A 17,064-nucleotide genomic window follows, 5' to 3' on the forward strand; every position below is an offset into this window, starting at 1 on the left:
AGCTCCAGAATCATACAGATGGCTCCTGCAGCATCACAGCACAGCATCAGCCCAGGTCCAGCTGCAAGGCACAACTCACTGGGTGCAGTACAGCACTGTCAGATCCAGCCCAGGCTCTTTAGCTGCTGCACTGACATTTGGCTGGGATCTCTGCCATACTTTCCTGCTGTACAGTACAGAGAACAGGAACTCTCTTAGGATATTTTTTTACCCCCAGAAGTGATTTCATATGAGTGAGAGCAAGCCAAGTGAATCACTGAGCAGCTCCCTCCCCTCCAGGTTTAGCTGACCCCATTAAGGGTGTTAAGATGGGCATCTGAAATAATGATCATAGAACCATTTAGGCTGGAAAAGGCCTTCAAGATCATCAAGTCCAACCACAAAACCAGCACTACCAAGTCAACAGCTAAGCCATGCCCCTCAGCACCACATATCCTCAGCTTTAAATACCTGCAGGGCTGGTGACTCCAGCCTGGGCCAGGGCTTGACAACCTGTTCTGGGAATATTTAACACACATGGATGGCCTCAGTAAGTTCATACACTTAAATCAGGGAAGGGAGCAGGCAGGGAAGCTGAGCAGGAAGATGTATCTTAGTGGGAGGTAACTCCTAAGAAATGAAAAGCAAAGAGGCTAGAGCCATGCAGCTAGGCTGCTAGTGTCACCTCCTGCTTCCATGATGCACACTGTGTCTTGGAATGTCACTGTAAGGAAAAGTTAATGGAGTGACAGAAAGAGGTCAAAGCTGAGACACACACACAGAGGGTCATGAGGCACCAAGCCATGGGGTTACCAACTCAGTGGGCAAGGAGAGGAGAGGGGCTTGTCACTGCCAGGGCATGCAGTGTGCAGCAGGAGCAGAAGCTGTGTGCTCTGCCTTGGCAGAAGCAGAGCTCATTGCAGCCACCCCATCCTCTCACTCACTGTCTCCCAGACAGATGTTGCTTGATGCAGCTGCTTACAGACCTCACTATTTGCCAGGCAATGCCAGATGCTTTGCCATTTATGTAGTGAAGGAGGGAAGGAGTTTAACTGACACTTGGTGAGTTGCTAGGGATGGTAACCAAGTGACAGCTCAGTGAAGTAGCATCTTGAATGAATGAAGTCACTGTGACACAGACTGAGGGGGAGCTGGCAGGAGATGGGGGCACCCCATCTAGCATTGCTGGTCTAGCATAAGGCACTGGATGAGGCTGAAGCCCTCACCACTGGTGAGGCATCTGTAGAGGGGTATAGCTTTCTCTGACACAGCATTGCTCCCACCCTCTGGTCCTGTACTTACAGCCAGAAGTGCTCCCTCTGCATGCAAGCAGTTTTTAAGTTGCCTTTCAGAAGCTGACTCAAGAAATTAAACATTTGGCATATTTGGTTAGCTCTGCTTTGGAGGCTTGTTGCCCAAGGAAAAGTAGTTTAAATAAGACTCCTTAGTGTAAGCAGGGGATCCCAATAGACATCCAGGCACAGGTTTCAGCGCCACAGAATTCCACAGCGTTTTCCACAGCTCTGGACCAGGCACAAGCAGCAGTACTGACTCACCACCAACCCTCTGCTCAGCCTCATCAAAGCAGTCCTCAGTGTGCCAGTGCCTTGCCCTGGAATATTCAGACTTGTTTGGGTTGTGATTAAGGCAGTGGTTTGCTCCTTTCAGGAAACTGGAAAGGCTCTCTGCACCTTACCTGTCACTAACCTTTCACAACTGTTTTTTTTTTTTTTTCTGCTCTTGAAACATTTCCCTGGTAGAGTTTATTAAATTAGAGCAAGATCTCTGCTCAGCCTGTTAGCAAATATAATTGCAGAGCTTTATGGCTTAGCCCCTGAAAGGCAAGCAGCAGAACTAAAGGACACCATTGCTCTTTGGAACCAACTGCTCACCCCATGAGAAACAACCCAACAAAGGCAGAAATCGAAGCTGTCCCCTCCTAAACCCAGTCAAACTTTCACAAACTTTCTACATGTGAGGAAAACTTCTCTCACTTCATTTATGTTTCACCCCCAAGCAGGGCTGCAGCACCTCCTCCTCCACCTCCTCACATTACAGACCAGGCAAGACACAAAGCTGTAAACTGCTCTGCTTAAAGGGAGGGTGGTGGAAGTTGCTGGGGCTGTATGGTTGCAGCTGCAATTCACAATGAGCAGCTCCCAGTAAAGCAGTCAGCATCCCTCCCTCCTGCTTTTTCTCCCCCTTCTCCAGTCTTCCTGACAATTTGCCTTTCCTGCTGAAAGCACATTTCATTGTCTTGCCTTCAGGACTGCAGTTTCACCCTTCCATCCTCTCTGCTACCCAGCAGTGCTCACTAACAGGAAAGCTTGATGCTGCAACGAGTTCAGGTAAGGCACCACACATTAAAGGGCACAGCTCCATCCCAGGGACAAACCATGACTTCTATCATGACTTTGTTCAGTCTCAGCCAAGCAGCAGAAATGCAGGTGGACACTAAGAGTACTGAGAGGTAGATCTGCCCTGCATCTTTGGGTGGAACTGGAAGAAAGAGATGATACCCCCACACACTCTGAAGGAGACTGTAAGACTCTCCAGAATTTGCCTTCCACTTAAATCACAGACTTACAACATCAGAAATAATTCATTACACCACTGAGGTCTGCATGAACAATGAAGAAACACCACTCAGGCAGGCACAGCCATTAAACAACAGGAATCACAATCAGCAGAGAGTGGTGAGGAAGAAACACAAGGGAATTTAGAAGGAATGGTTGGGATCACTTCTTCAAGGAGAAGACCATCAGGAAAGCTCTTCAATGTGCCACAACTAGGATGCCTTTTCTTAACAGCAAAAGTCTATGAAGTGCTATCATAAGCTTCCAACCAAAAAAAAAAAAAAAAAATCCCATACCAATAATCCCCCCAGGTGCTGCAACACCAAGAGATGATAACCCAACAGCAGAGCAGCCCCCAAACCCACCCATTATCATCTCAACCTTGGAAGGCAGGCACCTCTCTAGTCTGACACGAACATTCATTGTGCTTACTGTGGGGTGAGGAAAAGGCAATGTGGGGCAACCTCTCTGCACTTCCTCCGTTTCCTCTCAAAAGAAAAGCTCTCTCTAATAAAAGGGAGAGGTAAAGGCTTTTCAGAGTCTAAAGCCACTTTGTCACAGTGTACCATCAAGTATGGGCATTTCAAAGAAGCAGAGATGTAGTGCTGAGGGACATGGTTTAGCCCCAGACTTGGCAGTTAGAGAATAGTTTAATCAGTGATCTTAAAGGGCTTTTCCAACCCAAATGATTCCATGATTCCACACAGCAGTCACCCAAGAGCACACTAGAAAGTTAAATGTAGGTTGCTGAGTGCAGAGACCCTGCTGTCCTGTACTCCTGCTGCCCATGCAGCGCACAGCACCAGGAGGTTCCATGCCTGCTGAACAGTGACACAGCATCACCCAGCAGGCTCTGCAGACTCTGTCCTGGGTGTGCATTAGTGGCTCTCGGACGGAGCAGAATGCAGAGCTGAGAACTCCTCTCAGTGCTACAAATGGAGCTTGGTTTGGGAGAGCAAGAAGCAATCTGTATTCCAAATTTTTTTTGCATAGGTGTGGGAAAAGATGTACTGCTCAAACACCATGGGCTCCTCAACCAATGCCAGAGAGCTTGGGCATGGAGCTGTGGGGTTCCCTCAGTGAGCACAAGAACACAGCTAGAATTCAGCTGCCTTTGGAAAAGGTCTTTCGCAATACATTGCACACATTGCTCTGAGCCCAAATCCCTGCAGACTGAAGGTGTTTTCAAAAGTACAGCAGAGAGTAAACATCCCATAAATACAACAAAATGTGTGTGGGGGGGGTCTGAACCAACTAGAAAATTCTCTACAGTTCCAGTAACAATCTAATCTAAACCAAAACTGCTGACTAATCAGGAATTCTCTATGTTGCTTCCCAGAATGAAAGAGCAAAGGATCATAGAATCAGAGAATTATTGAGGTTGGAAAAGTCCTCTGAGATCATCAAGTCCAGTCTATGACCTAACACCACCACGGCAGCTAAACCATGCCACCAAGTGCCACATCCAAGCTTTTCTTAAAGACCTCCAGTGATCATCCCATATTCTGCAGGTGCATTGACCACAGCTGACTTTTGACTGCAAGGCTGCAGCTGTCAAACAAAACCAGCAGAGGCTTCATCATAAAACAAAAACACATACTTGATTAATGCACTATTAACATTACTAATGTCACTAATTCTGCTAACAGCACTCCTGCACACACAGAACACGACCTGCAGCAGACAGAAGTTGACATGATGGAGACTTTCACACCCCAGAACTTCATTAGAGAGTGATCAGCTCTGCAGTTGGGATGCAATTCACCCAACCAGAAACACACCAGCAGCAAATTACTGCTCTGAGAAGTTTCCAGCTGTGTAACACTTTGTCCATCTCATGCACAGACAACAGCTTTGCTGAGAAAACAGCAGAACTGGAGGAGTTTGCTGAAATTACTTTACTTGATAAAATACTAAAAATACTATTTGATACCAAAACTTAATTGATGAAATGAGTTTGATAAAACTGATAAAATTAAAACAAAAAAAAAATCTATTTGAAGCTTTGTTTCAGGTGTAACATTTTCAATTTTCAGTAAACTCACTGAAAAAAGAGAATAAAGAAATGAAGTTAAATGGATTATTTTTTTCTCCCCTTTAAATAATAGTAAAGGTTTCTATTAAGAGCAGACATAACCCACAGGACAATAAAATGCTGGTACTTCTCCTAAATTACTTCCTAGGAAGGTTATGAAAGAATATCAGTTAAAAACTCCATACTCAGCATTTTCATACCTTCTTTCCTGGACAGAAACCAGTTCTTAACCATTTTAATCCTATAACACAAGCTCAACATCCTGCATTTTGAAAGGAACTTTGTACATTGATAGCTGATGTCCAGCAGATGGCAAAGTATCACCCACCATCACCTTTCATCTTCTTGAAACTTGCTTAATTTAAATCCCAAAGTATAGTTTTTTTCTTGTTTCTTTCTAGTCTCCACTTTGTATGTCCTCAGACAGCAGGAGCAGCTTTACCTTTTGGATGTTTTCTGTGCGTTATCTGCTTGAAAAGACAATTTCATCTTCATCAGCTCTTGATACAGCAAGGCACACTAATGTTACTCTCCTTTAAATAGTCCTTTGAAGACAGTTTCTTCACCGCTGATTTTTTTTTTCTCCACAAGCATGCTGCTGCTACTGTTCCCAATTCTGCCAGCACGTTAGCATACTGTGTACAAAAATCTCTTAGCAACAATATCTTAGTGTCTAACATTTTCCTTCTTCCATCTATGATTCACAGAGCCATCTGTAGTCAGATATTGACATGCAGGGTCTTAAAATAGATACCTTCCATTTGCTCAACAACTAGTTTTAGCATCTGAAAATATAAATTATGGGAAAGGGCCAATATTTCTTTGAGGCTCTTGATCATTCCCTTGATCACTGCTTAGACAAAGGCTTGCCCCTACTGCTCTGCCTTAGCATTAAGGTCAAAGTGTTGATGCTCTGCAGAGCGCAGCAGGAGCAGGCAGCTCCACTCTGCTGGGTGCAAGCCTTTACATAAGCCCTCCAAGGGATCTCCTAGACCAGCATCATGGACTCCTTTGGGTTGGAAGAGACTTCCAAGATCATCAAGTCCAACTGCACTGCCAAGTCACCACTAAACCCACATCCCTCTGCAGCTCCCTGGTGAGGATCTCTCCACACTGGTGCTCTACTTTCAAACAATAATCCAAGACTAGGTTTTTAATCTTCCAGTGCTGTCACATTCACCAGTAAGACCTAAACATTTATTCACACCCTTGGAGCCTCATGGGAAGTACCCTACAATGGGTGGGACAAGGTCAGTGTCACAGCTGGGTAGTGACAGAAGAGGATTCTGCAGCATCAGCTACTGTAGGGAACACAGCAACGTGCCACACAAAATTCAGGGAATGGAAAAAGAATTATAATTACAGCCTTCCAAGCACTGGGTTTGCCTCCCAAAACTCCTAGGAAGGTCCCACTCAGAAGAGAAAACATCTTGGTTTCAGTTGCAGCAGATGTGCAATCAGTCTGCCAGTAGCTAATGAGCTTGCACATTGCATGGCACTGGAATCAGGACCTGTTCCTTAGAAATCACCAGATTCCAGAGTGCATTCTGGACAAACTCTGCTTAGCAAGGCTTTGAAACTGTCTCAAGCAGGACCACCACACTTCCACCCCAGTAAAAACACCAAATTTTATTCCTTTCTAAAGGAACTACCACAAATATTTTTTGAGCAATTAATATTTTAAAGAGAAGCAAAACCAACACTGAGCATGCAGGCAGACAATGTGCATCCAGCTGAGTGTTATCCCAAAAGCACATGGCAAGCACACTAGTGCTGGCACATTTTTTTCACTGCTAAAATGCTGGGTTTGCTTGCAAGAGAATTTACAGCCCCTATGGGTCCTCTGAAAGCTTCTCAGTAGCCATGAGAGTGCCAGAGCTGACTTGCTTAGTGAATTCAAGATGAAGAGAAGGCTATCACTCTGAATGACCTCCTTCTAGGCTCTGTCTTCAGCAGGACTCTACAGGACTGGCATTCAAAATGCCTGTGGGCAGCCTTGCTCACTTTCCAGCAGCTTTATTAGGAGTTAAAAAGTAGAACCTCCATTTTATTTTCCACTCTTCTTTCACAAACATACACAACTGCTTCTTAAAACTGAAATATTCTTATTCATCATCAACATTCAGATTAAAATAAACCTGCACAGACACCAAAGGAAAAAAAACTTAAGCCCTTTCCTCAGGAGGTGCCAGCAAATCACTTCTAAGCCATCTCAGCCTCTCAGCTTTGCAATGGAAACTTAACTCCTGTGACAAAAGGATCTGTTGTTATGCTAGACCCAGCTTGCCAACTGAATAGGAGGGCAGGTTGGTTCAAGTCACCAGGAAAGATGTCTGAAGGCAAGAGAAGAGCAGGCAAATCCATCCCACAACTCAGAAGCATAGAATTGTTTGGCTTCGAAGGGACCTCAAGAATCATCCAGTTCCAACCCCCCTGCCATGGGCAGGGACACCTCACACCAGAGCAGGTTGCTCACAGCCACATCCAGCCTGGCCTTAAACACCTCCAGGGATGAGGCTTCCACCACCTCCCTGGGCAACCTGTGCCAGTGTCTCACCACCCTCAGAGGGAAGAACTTCCTCCTAACATCCAATCTGAGTCTCCCCACTTCTAGTTTTGCTCCATTCCCCCAGTCCTATCACTCCCTGACACTCTAAGAAGTCCCTCCCCAGCTTTCTTGTAGCCCTCTTTCAAATACCAGAAGGCCACAAGAAGGTCTCCTTGGAGCCTTCTCTTCTCCAGACTGAACAACCCCAACTCTCTCAGTCTGTTTCCACAGGAGAGCAGCTCTAGCCCTCACTGCTTCTTTCATTTCCTCTTTCTTCAGAGGAGAAATAACTAAGATGTTTGGTTACCCTACTTTGTACACATGACATTAAGCCTTCTCCACAGTCACTGCATGGAACGGGCTGTATCATTTTTACACGTACTTTAAAAGCAGAGGAAAAAAGGACTTCTTTTTGCTTCTCAACTGCCACCAAGCCAAGTCATCCCCAAGTACCAATGTGTTCTCCTGCACCTGTTTCAATAATTAATACAGAAAAGCAAAAGCAGAGAGTGGGATCCACACACATTCACCATCACAGACTCATTCCATGGGAAAATTGAGCCATCAGAAGCCACTTCTTACATAATCCCACTGCTGCATGGGTGAGCAGCAATGGCAAAGGAGCATTTACTACAGCAGATAAAGCCAGGTCACAGCATCAGATGAATCAGATAAGACACAGCCAGTAATAAAATTGACTTCATTTTCTTCCCCCCAAAATAATATGCTAAATCAAAAAGCCATGAAATGCAATCTTCTTCAGCTGAATTCTTCTAGAAAAAGACTGAGAAAGTCTGAGGTTTACTTTCCTTGAAATTACAACAAATGCCAGGTGATGCAGAAAACTCAGCTCAAGTGTGGATGAGCTCAAGCTGCTGGAGGGGGAAAAAAAAACAAACTCTTCCCTTCTGAAGACTGCCCTACCTCATAGACAAACCAAAATGTTCTACTTCAGCAGCTTCCTCACCAAACAGTCCCAGAAAGAGGTCTTGCTGCTGACTGCAGGCAATGCCCAGCCTTCCACAGCCAAAGGTGCCCATGGGATGCAGCCCTGCACACACTGCCTTAGGCACAGCACTGCCTTAGGATAAAACACCCTGGGGGCATGAACCCCTGGGATTGTTTTACCTAATAGATGGACTGATTTGTTCCAGGCTCTGTGGGCCCACTCCCACCAAGCCGTTGGATGCAGCACTCTAGTGAAAGTCAATGCCAATATCATACTCCAGTGGAGAGAGCTGGGGGGCAGCAGCTCATGCCAACTGCTTGGCACCAGGCTCCTCTCCAAATGGCACCTCAAAAAGATGCTAAGTCTGTCCTAGAGGTATAGATCCTCCATTTTTATGAGCAATAACAACTCAGATACTGCCAGAAGTTCACACTGAGTAGCCCATAGAGTCACACAAAAGCAAGAGATCAGGTCACCACCTCACCCAGCCACGACTCTGTACCTGCAGGTCTGAGGTGCCTGTGAGTCCCACTCCTAAGTCGTGCACAGCACTGCATGGACACACAGTCAAAGCATCGTTCTTGCCCAGAAATGCAAATGTACATTCAGAGAGTCACAGTGCAGGTTGGGTTGGAAGGGACCTTAAAGGTCATCCAGTCCAACCCCCCTGCAGGAAGCACAGACACCCTCAACAAGATCAGGTTGCTCAGAGTTCCAAAGAACCTGCCCTGGAGTGGTTTCAGGCATGAGGCATCTCCCAGCTCTCTGGGCAGCCTGGGCCAGTGGCTCACCACCTTCACTGTAAGAAGTGTCTTCCTTCTCTCTGCCTCAATTTGGGACAATTCTTGTGGATACAAGCAGACAGAGGAGCACAGGAGAAGAGCAGGACACTGTCCTGGCCACTGTGGCAGAAGCAGCCTGAGAACAAAAAGTGGATTTCAGTTTCTGCGATCTTTCTGGCTCATTACTATTGACCAATTCAATCACTGCCACTAAAGCTGTTACACACAAAATACAGTAAGTAGCAAGTTACTCTGCTGTGTAGAGAAACTGAACAGCATCAGTACCTCACAACAACACAGTTTAAGGACAAGAGCACTTGAAAGGAGCAGATTCCCACAGGCTTGTGAAACAAACTGCCTATAATGGTTAACAGGTAAAGGAACCTACTACTACATCTCCCTTGCAGTTAAATCTTTTCTTCAAGAACAGAGAAAAAATCCTGCTGGCTCTGTAACTCTCTGGATGTTTATAGGATGCCCATCACTTCTATTTCACTGCCTGCAAAGCCCTGGCAGCAATGAAATGCCAATAAATGAGTATTTTATAGTAACCTTGCCCACACAGCTCCCATCTCAGGGCTAATGAGGATTTGCTGATGTCTCAGGAATGCAAGATTTGCTCTAAACCAATAACCAAATACAGAACATTTCTTCTGATGGACACAACAATGAAATAAAACCTTTCTAATGATGAGCCTTCCACACTCCTTTGTAGCTACACACAAGAACAGGCACACTTGTCACACCTGACCTTTTCCTAAGGATAAGGCAAACTATGCAGGGCTGCTCAGTTATGATCAGGCTGTTAAAGAATTTACCCTTGCTGCCTCCTCTTCTAGGATATGGCACAAATAAAAGCACAGGAGCAATATTCAATCTTGCTCTCAAAGCCCTATAATTAAAATAAGATTATCCAAATCTCCAGTTGCCTCTTGCAGCTTCACCCCTCACAACCAGCCACCTCTGACTCACACTCCAGCCTTCCTCACTTTGAGGCAAGCACTGGTAGTGACCTTTACAATTCAGTTTGCTTAATTTGTTCCCTTTTATAACCTAGTTTCAGTTGCTTCTGAGCTTTTGGAAATCCATCCATTTGGTCGAAATAACAAACAGATTGGCTCCCAGCTACCTCAGAGACACTTTTTCCCAGGGAGCTGTTGCTGTCTGTGAGAGCACCTGAGGCATATCAGCTGGACACCCTTGCCTGAGCAGGGAAAGCAAGCACAAAGAGGAATTAAAAAAGGGTCTTGGGTCATTTCCATGGAGCACAACGTTAAAGATGGTCTCATGGACACTCCTCCATAAGTTTACAGTCATATAACCACTGTGCAGCAACAACAGCTGTTTAAAACCAGACAGCTTCTGCAGTGAAGTAATCTTGGCACCTCCAATCATTGCAATGCTTTTCCTTTCTCAGTGAAGGAGACCCCACTTAATTTCTTTACCATTTGCTTCCATTTGTTTGCTTTTCCATAGAGTGACAGAGGTTTTGAGCAATCAACCAACACATCCACCTTGAGACAGTCCCATCCTACCTGGCCTCTCAGCTCAGTCTTCCCAGTCCAAGGCTTCTTCTCTAGCATCACAGCCCAAGCAAGACTCCCTTTTCATACACTCAGTCCCACTTTTTCTCTCCAATATGAGTTTCTTCTGCTCCTGATGATAAAAAAAACCTCCCCAGGACCCTTCTCAGTCTTGCTCTTCCTCCATGCACTCCTCTCTTCCAAGCTCCTAGCCCCAGTCTGTGCTGGTTTTGTACCTTCCCACCCACCCCCAAGCTCAGTGATTACTTACACCTGCCCAACTGCACCTGTTCGTGCAATATAGCTGCCAGCCAGCTAAGCTTAGCTTCCAAAGGTCCTCTGGCTTTGGAGCCCCTCTCTTGCAGTCAGTCAGAATGCAAACTGGCTTACTCTGCCACTTATTAACATGGAGATCCCCTACAGCAGGCAGAGTGGTTAAAGGGAACAAAGCAAACCCAAACAAAACCCAACAGAGGAGATGGGAGAGGAGAGGTGGGTCAGCAAGGTTTCTCAGTCCAAGCACAACAGCACATGTTTTCCCTCACGCAGCCTCCCAAACAGCTGAATCATTTTGGCTTTCCAAACAATGCTGCCTGAGATACCAGGCATGGGGGGGGGGGGAGGGAGAATCAGTTAAAATAATTCAGATCTGGCAAAAATACAAGCAAATGAAAATAGATGTACGGCCAACAGGCTGAAAGGAACAATTCTACCTGCAGAGAGGATCTGGAAGGTTCCTGCTCCTCCTGCCACCTGTGTAACAAAGCTACACTAATAAATCATGCAGATTTGGGACAGCTGTGGTCAATCAAAAGGTACAGTTGAGAGAGAAATGATTCTCAGGTGCAAAGCTGCCTCTGAAGGGTGTGGCTGGATGCCACCTTGGAATAGTTGCTCTGTATGTTTGGACACTCCTTTAAAAACACTATCAGCTCTGAGCTTGGAAGTGCTTCATGAAAACAGGAATCATACATCCAGAGCCTCTGCTCACCACAGAAAAAAGGGCAAACGAGGCAAACAAGGTACAGGCTGGTTTTAACTCACTCTACAGAATTTCAGCAGCCTGTAAACGCTGCAAAACTGAGATTTCTGGAGTAACCTTGGCCAGAGAGGCAAGAATTTGGTTTACATTAATCTAGGGGTACATAAAGGGTGTGGAAAAATAATTAGCTGCGGCTGTTGATAGGATATCATGGCTTTTCTGAAAGGACATTTGGGAGGTTCTACTGGAACATCAAAACCCTCTCGAAAGCACTGGAAACTTTAGAGCTAACCCAGAACTAGACAAAAGTCACAGTTCAGCATTTCATAAGTAAATCTGAGAACTGTACCTCAGTGCCCTGTGTGCTGGTGGCAATCACAGATCCATAGAACTAGGCTGGAAAAGACCTTTAAGATCATCAAGTCCAACCATCAACCCAGCACTAAACCACAGCCCTCAGCACCACATAAGCTCTGTCATAAGGTATGAATGGTTGTGGAGGTATCATCGGTACTTACATGAGGCATGGCTGAGGGCATGTCCAAGTTCAGTGCCATGAATGAGAGCAGAGACCTGCTCTGATCTCAGTCACTTCAAAAGAAAAGGAGCCAAGCAGCATCTCTATAACAGCACTATTGGCTGGCACTGCCAGCTCTGCAATGCCAACTTGTTTTTCCATCTGTTAGCACAGAATCAGGTGCTGAGATCACCCAGCCAAGACAGGATGAGTAAGTGATTAATAAACAGGACTGGCAAACAGACTGCAGTGATGTGGCACAGGTTACATCTTGCCTCTAGCTCCTAGTCAGCCTTCAACCAAAGTCACAGAACATAAAAAGTTCTCACACTTAGACCTTGATGCAGGAATTGCCCTGATCTTGGAGCACACCCAGGGAGGAGATGCATCCCACAGGCACACAAGTGTTAACAATTAGTGAGAGGGGAGGCCTCAAAAAGCAAACAGAGACATTGATGCTGCTCCACATCCTGCTATGGCAGAGTAGCAGCACAATATGGGGTCTGGAGACCAGGGCTGGTGAGGAGCAGCTGGGGGATCTGGAGGTGTTTAGTCTGAGAAAAGGAGGCTGAGGGGAGACCTCCTTGCTCTCTACAGCTCCCTGAAAGGTTGCAGTGAGGTGGGGGTTGGCCTCCTCTTCCCCGGATCAAGTGATAGAATGAGGCTTCAGTTTGTTGCAGGGGAGGTTTAGGCTGGATATTAGGAAAAATTCCTTGCTGCAAGAGTGGTCAGGGATTGGCACAGGCTGCCCAGGGAGGTGGTGGAGTCCTCATCCCTGGAGGGGTTCAAGAAATGTGTGGCCATGGCACTTGGGGACATGGTTTGATGGCCATGGTGGGGTTGAGTTATGATTGGAGTGGATGACCTCAGAGGGCTTTTCCAACCTTAATGAGGATTCCATGATACAACTGAGAGTAGTCACAGACTCTGGGTGACATCAGCTGCACTCAACACTGGTGACTAAGGCAGCATAAAAGACCCTGCTCCTCGGGTAGCTAAGAAAAGCTTAGGCACTTGGTTGGGAACTACAAGACAAGCTTTGTCATGGCCTCAACACCCTGCAATGCCAGCCCAGCACGAACTCTGCTAGATGACACTGAGCAGGCAAAAAGAACAGCCTGATGCCAGGCAGAGATGTGCACACAGCCTGGGATACCAGAATCCAGCCCAGACTAGTTCTCTTCCCATGGGATCCAGTGACCCCATCCCTGTTTTAGCAAGCACTGTGCTGGGGTAAGAAGTGGAGGCCTTCATGCACCTCTGGTTTTGGTGGTAACACCACAGCCCACTCCCTGGACACCAATGTTGGATGCAAACTGTGCTGCCCATTTCCATCCAAACAAATAAAGCCTGGACAGCCACACTCAGATTTCTCCATGTCTGGACGCTTTTGGTTTACTGAAGAGCAGTTTTCCTACCATCAGTTTTCTAGGAACCATCCTTTCAGATTGCTGAGAACAGGAGAGAGGGGAGGTAGCTCAAAGGAAGGGCTGCTGCAGCTCCAACCCTCCTCATGCTGCACATCTGAGCTGCTTCCATGTCCCTCACTACTGATTTCATGAGTGAACATTCTCAATATGCAAAATGCTGTTAACTCCAGGGGATTCTGCACCATTTTGTAACAGCTCCACTCCTGGTGGCTGATCGACTGGGTCAGCTGCAGGCAGATGGCAAAGAATTCATTCTGCTGCTGCTTCATTGGAGAGCTGGCATCACGGCTCTCTCTGCTCCCTCCACTCAAAAAACCCCAGAACTTTTCCTACATTCCCTACACCACAGAGACACCACAGAATAAAAAGATGGAAAGTCATTTCCTTTTTTGAAAGCATATGGATCTGGAAAGGATAAAACAAAGCCCAGGTGATTTTCAGTCCTGTCTGTGCTTTATCATCAAGAGCTCATACAATAAACCCCTCAAGAGTGTCACCAGAACAGTGAGGAGGGAGTGTGCTGTGCTCCCACCCCTGACTGCAGCAGGACTTCATTCACTGCACCACACAGAAGCCAGTTGCCAAAATGATCATCTTACTCCACAGCTCTTCTCAGCCTCCTGCAGGGCAGCTCCTCCAAGTTCACCTGAGATTTTCTTGCCAATCTTTCAGGGGGAGCAGGGGGAGGGGTTGGGTTTGTACCTGAAATGGAGTTTGGCTGTTGTAATTCTTCATCTCCTTGTTGGCTCCCCGGAACAGCAGCACTCTTGCACAGCTCTCCTGAAAGTGGCACAGGAGGAAGGGGTTCAGTTACTGCACAGATACTGTGGCTGTGAGAGGTTTTCCTCTTTGCTATCTATCTTCTTAGACAGTGAAGAAGTGAAGAAAAGAAATTCATCAATCTGAGAAACTCTGTTATTAAGAGAGTGCTTTGAATCTAGCAAGGTTTTAGGTGCTTTGCAGGATACTACAGCGGAACACAGGTGTAAAAAGGAGAGGGGAAGCAAACTTCCTGCATGGTTAAGAAACTGTACTGAGGAAATTCCACACCTGAGAAATCAAACTTTGCAGAAAACATGACAGTTCCAAGTGAGATTTGACTCTCCTATGTGCTTTGCCCATTTGCTAGGGAAAACAATACCTGGAATGAATGATATCCTCTCCTACTACTACAGATCAAAGTAGTTTTGCCACTTGCATGCACTTACTTGGTTGGTTTGGTTTGTTTTTAACATATCTCCCATCTGAACCATCTGATGTATGACTTTTTTTTTTTTCCAATACACCTGGAATTCTTTGATCTGGCTATATACACTCCACCAAACAAGAACACTTACTTGGATGAAGTACTGCATTTGCTTATTTATTCCTTTAAAAGAAACAGATTCATTCTGAGCGTCATCCTCTCTCTCTGGCACCCTCCTCATTCTTACAGTAACAAAGGGAATGAGCCAGGGCAAACAAGCCAAAAATAATTCTGATTACTTTTCCTTTGTAACTGCAATGGAAATTCCACATTTTAGAGCTTTCTGCTGATAAGGTGAATGCCATAACTGCTGCTTACACAGACTTCAGCTCTGACCACTGGGAGCTCAGCATTGTTCACTCACTACATCACACACAGAATATGCAGCAGCTCTTTAGACTCTGTAAGATTAAAGAGAATTTCAGAGAGAAGGGTGGGCCTGGCAGCAGATGAGACTCAATTTGTTGCCTGAGAGCTAGTTACCTGCCTTCATACCAGCAGAGTTTTCACCTTGCATCCCATGCACTGACAGAAGGAAGAGGTTCTTCATTGGAGCTGTCTGGATTTCACTGAGTTGCTGGACGGCCATGGGATGACTTTAAAAACCACTCACTTCAGAGCAGCACTTAGCTGACACCCAGGAAAACAGAACTACCAACTTCAGCAAACATCCCGAGGAAATTCCCCAGGGAAGAGTGGAAGGGAGAATCAAATGGGTAACGACTCCATCTGCAGGAACCAAGAGGTAGAGGGATCCCTTCCCAGCCTCTCCACAGAGGCCAGCACTGCTCCTTCCACAGCACCCAGCAACAGCTCCCAACGAAAGGGACACTGACAAATAAATAATCAGCAGGGCTTATGGCTCACAGCTTCTGGGAGAAACTCCTTAACTTCACATAAACCTGATGAAGGCAAACAGAAGTAGGACAGTGTCCTCACAAGATGTGAAACCTCCACTGCCAAAGCCAGGCTCAAGGAGCACCAAAACATTTGCAAATTTGTAGATGCAATTTCAGAATCTCTGAGTCTCCTACAGAATATTTTTTTTTGCACTGAGGTCAGGAGGAAAAACAGATCTCTGCAATAAAAATCCTGTTGTTCTCCAGGAGTACTCTAATGTGAGCATCACACTGCATAACCTCTGCTGAAAGTGTCTGATCTTGCAAACAACTCTAGCCAGGCAAGGCAAGAAGTCAGCAGGTTAAAGGCAAAGCAAAATCACAGAATGGTTTAGGTTGAAAGGGACCTCAAAGACCACCTAGTTCCAGCCTCCTACCATGGGCAGGAGCACCTCATAGCCAGCCAGGTTGCACAAGGCCCCAGCTGACCTGGCTTTGAACCCTTCTAGGCTTAGAGGCTCCACAACTTCTGTGGCCAAACTCTTCCAGTGCCTCACCACCTTCATGGGCAGGAATTTCTTCCTTATGTCTAATAACAGTCCAGCTTCTTCCAGTCTGAAGACATCACTCCTGTTCCTATCACTTCATGCCTTTGTGAAAAGTCCCTCCCCAGCTCTCCTGCAGCCCCTTCAGGTCCTGGAAGGCTGCTCTAAGGTCTCCCTGGAGCCTTCTCTTCTCTTCTCTTCTCTTCTCTTCTCCAGACTGTCCCCACCAGGGAAGTGCTGCAACCCTCTGATCACAATCAGAATGACCAAGGAAGATGTACACAGCTTCATGAACTACCATCAATTATGACATGCATATCAAGTCAGCAGTCTTCAAAAATACCAAATTATCCCCCAAATTCCACTCTTTTAAAGAAGTTGAGGGTATTTTAGAGCTAATTAAGGAATTTGTCTTGACAGGACTTTTGAACAAATCTGAAGGTGGTAATTAATTAAGCAGCAGATGCTTTGGCAGATGTTTCACTGGTTCCAGTCACACCCCATGACTTGTGTTTCCCTCATTTAATGCACCATTATACAACCAGTCACAAAACTCCTCCCCTGCCCATCCCATCCAGGCAAGGGGGATGCAAAACGCTGCCAAATTCAAATGGCTCTGCTGCTGGCAAATGACTAGACCTAGGAGCTTCTGCACACACATTTCAACTGGGTTTTCCAAGGATTTCTTACTGAATTCTAATGCAAGCCAGCAGTAAATCCTAACAGGAAACAAATAATTAGGTATGACACAAAATCAAATACAAGCTGGCAGAAAATGCTGTTGGTTTACTTTCTAATTCAAAGGGATTTCTCTTGCTACCTACACAGAGCAGTGAGTGCTCTGTGACCAGTGAGTGAAACACTAATAAAAGAGGTTTTATCCTCTTCTTTCTATTTCCTGCAACACTCCATTGCACATTAAGCAAACTGAATGATAACCAAGGAGCTATTGTTGCTCTCTGAAACTTGCCTCTACACATCAACAACAAGGGGAAACTGATCTCAAATACATTTCATAACAGTGAGGGAACTGCCATCTCCAGACAACCTGCCAGCAAGCCAGCAAACCTCTGCACCAGGAAACCCACCAAGCCTCTGCTTCTGGGGGTGGGC

The 17,064-nt window shown here is 45.9% G+C and overlaps 1 protein-coding gene across 1 annotated transcript in view; it reads right to left on the reverse strand.

Moving 5' to 3' along the window:
• The window catches only part of SHANK2 (SH3 and multiple ankyrin repeat domains 2), a 276,747-nt gene that overhangs the window by 235,691 nt on the left and 23,992 nt on the right, over window positions 1-17,064 (reverse strand). Inside the window, exon 9 of the mRNA XM_054390349.1 lies at window positions 14,024-14,101. Coding sequence (XP_054246324.1) covers window positions 14,024-14,101 — 78 coding nt within the window. The remainder of the gene's footprint in view (window positions 1-14,023; window positions 14,102-17,064) is intronic.

Source organism: Indicator indicator, chromosome 21 (assembly GCF_027791375.1).
Source record: "Indicator indicator isolate 239-I01 chromosome 21, UM_Iind_1.1, whole genome shotgun sequence".
NCBI classification, from domain to species: domain Eukaryota; kingdom Metazoa; phylum Chordata; class Aves; order Piciformes; family Indicatoridae; genus Indicator; species Indicator indicator.